General features: G+C 39.2%; 1 protein-coding gene across 1 annotated transcript; it reads left to right on the top strand.

Annotated features, from left to right (window-relative positions):
• Positions 1-1,335: 1,335 nt before the first annotated feature.
• LOC104963999 (metal-response element-binding transcription factor 2-like) lies at positions 1,336-3,015 on the top strand (the record flags this gene model as incomplete). The annotated part of the gene is made up of 3 exons (XM_010792700.1): positions 1,336-1,540; positions 2,549-2,649; positions 2,887-3,015. Coding segments are annotated over 3 exons (435 nt in total), but the record flags the coding sequence as incomplete, so codon positions are not given.
• Positions 3,016-3,696: the final 681 nt, after the last annotated feature.

Here is a 3,696-nt window from a genome sequence, read left to right as displayed (position 1 = left end):
GAAGGAAGGGGCAGATTTTTTTCGGCTGCGTAGTTTCAAATTCTAGCGCACTTGAGCTGGTTTCTCCATTCGTACCTACCCCACCTTTTAATGATTAAACAAGAGCTTCATCACACAATGCTGATTAAGTCTCTGGCAACTTTGCAACTCTGACCTTCAGATGGGCTCGCTGCATCTCCCCAGGGAGCACTCTCTCTCATGCATTTCAAAATAATTATTACTCTGACCGTTTAGTTTATTTTGTTTTCTTCAGCATCTAATGTTACAGGGTTCCCACGGGGTCTTAAAAAGTCTTACATTTGATAATCAGAATTTAAGGCCTTAAAAAGTCTTAAATATGATCAAAAAAATAAGAAAGGTCTTAAAAATGATCGGATTTGAAAGGGGCTTCTGTGTTGCGATCGCGTCCAAATGTGTTTTGGGGGAAATGTCCGGGCTGCAAAGTAACCAGTAAGAGCCTTTCAGTTCCCCCCCAACAATTTGTATGGAAATAAATCAACATGAAACCAGTAATCACTAACTTTGTTTCCCCCGGCCCCTTATCGGAGAACACCCAGCTTGTAACCTAGCAACCAACCAAGCTTCAGCTAGCGGCAGTCAGAAACTCAGGTATCTTCGAATCTACTTACAAATAAATATGGGGAAGTGTAAGTTCAACCGTATTTGGTTGGAAAACATTGAATCTAGTGCTTGGTTGAAACTAGTGGAGGGAACGTGTTTGAAGCCCGCTGCACCTTTTGCAAAAGAAATTTGCGTTTGTTTTGCTAATGCAGCGTTAGCTAGTGCAGCATCTCCCGCAACAACAACAACAACATCGGGGGACCTCCGGGTGACGTTTGGGTCTGCGTCAACCCTAAAAGCGGAGGTGCTGTGGACATCGTTCTTATGTTGAACATTTACTTTGTAAGTAATTTCTTCTTTCAGAGCAATTTTCCTTCATACTTTCATGCCGTGAAATCGGTTTTAAATTCTATTCAAAGTGGTCTTAAAAAGGTCTTAAAAGTATTAAATTTGTGTTGGTGAAACCTGCAGGAACCCTGTGTTAGAAACATGTCCTTTTTGTCCATCCCTAACTATCACTGCCAGATGGGAGAGACAAAAGTTTATGACTAAATCTTTAAAAGGTCAACAGCAATTAAAAGACTTCTGATGGTTGAAGTTCTTACATAGCTCCACAAACTGAGAAAAGTCATTTCAGTGTTGCACTACACCCTGCCATCACTGTGTGGTGTGGTTACAGGTGCAACAGAATAACCGCCTGGGTTTAAGATACTTTTAAGATTTCCATCTATTGTTAACCCGCGAAACAGTTTTTCAGAAACGGTGTGCTGATCAATCAGGATAATCTACAATAGAAAAAAACTAACAAGTGAATCCAGGCACTCTGTTAGCCCTTACTCTGTCTCATCTAGCACTGTGTCTGTTTCAGGGGATGAAGATGATGCAGATGATGAGGACGACGACATTGTGTGCTCTATATGCCAGGACGAAACTTCCGACGAACCCAATGAAATTGTCATTTGTGACAAGTGTGGCCAAGGTAAAGTTAATTGACTCTGGTCTTTTTACCTAACAGTCAACAAAGCTGTTATAACAGTCCTTTGATATTATGATGTACAGATCTGGAGAAAATTAAGAGACCACTGCAGCATTATCAGTTTCTCTGATTTGACTATTTAAAGGTTTGAGTAAAATTAACATTTTCTTTATTCTATAAACTACCTTTTTGAATTCTAATTTCTGGTCATTAAGGCTTGTTTCCATTCTATAAGAACCTGAATATTTGTTCTTGTGTTAAACCCTTTTTAATCACATTTAACCCAACTGCTCCTTGCATTAAATCACTTTTATAAGTCACCCTTAAGGGTAGGCTAGGTAAGAATGGAGAAACCAGCTGGAGTGCGCTAGAGTTTGAAAGTAGGCAGCCGAAAAAAAATCTGCCCCTTCCATCGACTTGTCCTTACAGATGCCCCTCCTCAAACACACAAACACGCACATGACCAATGAGGGCACGAGATAAGTTTGTGCACAGATGGAAGGCTGACAGGCAGGTAGGCCATCCAGTTATTTTAGCCGGGCCGGCTCAAATGATTGGTCGTGCTTTTTACAGCACCACGGCTTCCACAGATGACTTTTTTTTATGGATTTATTGTCAAAGCATTTAAGATATTCATTGCTATCGGGATGTTAAGAGCATTCCATGGAATATAACAAAAAGTGTTTCTGAAGTGAATTACCTAACCCACCTTTTAAATGCATTTACACTTATTCTTGAAGCAGTCGCAACAGCTTTTGTTAGGACTAGAGCTTTTAATGAGACACTTGAGTTTGCTTGTCTTTCATAGGCTGTGATAGTTCTGGGTGGAGGACACCAGGCTAATGACATTTATTTTCAAATGTTTTTTTGTGTGGAAATATATTGCAATCTCTAATCTTTCTAAGTAACCCTTGTAATCCCCTCAAGTACCCCTAGGGGTCCCCGTACCTCCGTTTGGGAACCACTGCATTAGATGACGGCTGCATGTAAAATGTGATGTTTGTCTTTTAGGCTACCATCAGCTGTGCCACTCTCCCATCATCGATGCCTCTGTCATCGACTCTGATGACAAGTGGCTCTGTTCAGAGTGTGAGCTCACTTCTTTACCTAAGGTACAGCTCTTATTTGTGTATAAATGCATCATACCTTTTGTTGAGTTGTTTTGATTAAATGAGCATGTTTTTAGATGACACCTATTTTGGGAGACTCAATATTTGCTCTGCTTTAACTGTGATGCAAAGTGAAGATAAGACACTAGAGTACTAGATAATCAGGGAAAAAACTGTTTGTGTGCACTGTACATAGTTTAATGCCTGTATAAATATGCTTTTTGTCTGTGTGGTTTACAGCAGGAGCAGGAGCAGCACATGGGGCTGCACCTGACTCTCCCATACGCTCTGGAAGAACTGGTCTGGGATCAGGGCCACACGACTAACATCCAGCACTGCTACTGCTACTGCGGAGGGCCAGGAGAGTGAGTAACACATTACATACCAGTACTTTAAAAAAAACCTTGGTAAACAACTCAGACTTTCTAATCATTCTTAACTTATTGTTGCCAGCATGCCAACAGCAGCTGCAGCGCTCTGCCGAACAATCATGTTATTTAATTTGTATTCACAATGACAAACTTTTGCTGAAAGACACTATTATTTATTGTAAAGAACTACATATCATAGAACAGGATCGGAAACCTTTTAAATGTTTTTTTTTTCTGTTTTAAATAAATGCCATGATTTATTTAAAGCCGTTCCACTTCTCCAGTCTAAATGGACCAATTTGTTTAACAAGATCAAATAAATATGTGCTAATATTCAATTGAATTAGGGTTAGGGTACAGTCGTATCACTTTCAAAAGCTTTGTAAAACTGTGTTGAATTCTTTGTGGAGAATTTTTCAAATAGAGCCTTCATACATTTTTTTTTTCTAATTATTTGTACATTTTTATTGTAGAATCTTCTAGGCTCAGAAAACATCAAACATTGAGGAAAATGAATGGGGGCTTTTATTTTTACTTTAATTGCATTTTGAAAACTCAAGCAGTCCAGTGTTTCCCCTACCATTGTCTTGGCAGTGCGCTGCCTGAAATTCAAGGTGTTTTTTTTATTTTATTTAAAAAAAATATATATATATATAGCACCAAATTGCAGAGATGGAGT

This window comes from Notothenia coriiceps, unplaced genomic scaffold (genome assembly GCF_000735185.1).
Source record: "Notothenia coriiceps isolate Sejong01 unplaced genomic scaffold, NC01 NC01_scaffold00036524, whole genome shotgun sequence".
Classification (NCBI taxonomy): domain Eukaryota; kingdom Metazoa; phylum Chordata; class Actinopteri; order Perciformes; family Nototheniidae; genus Notothenia; species Notothenia coriiceps.
This window is presented reverse-complemented; position numbering and strand designations above follow the sequence as displayed.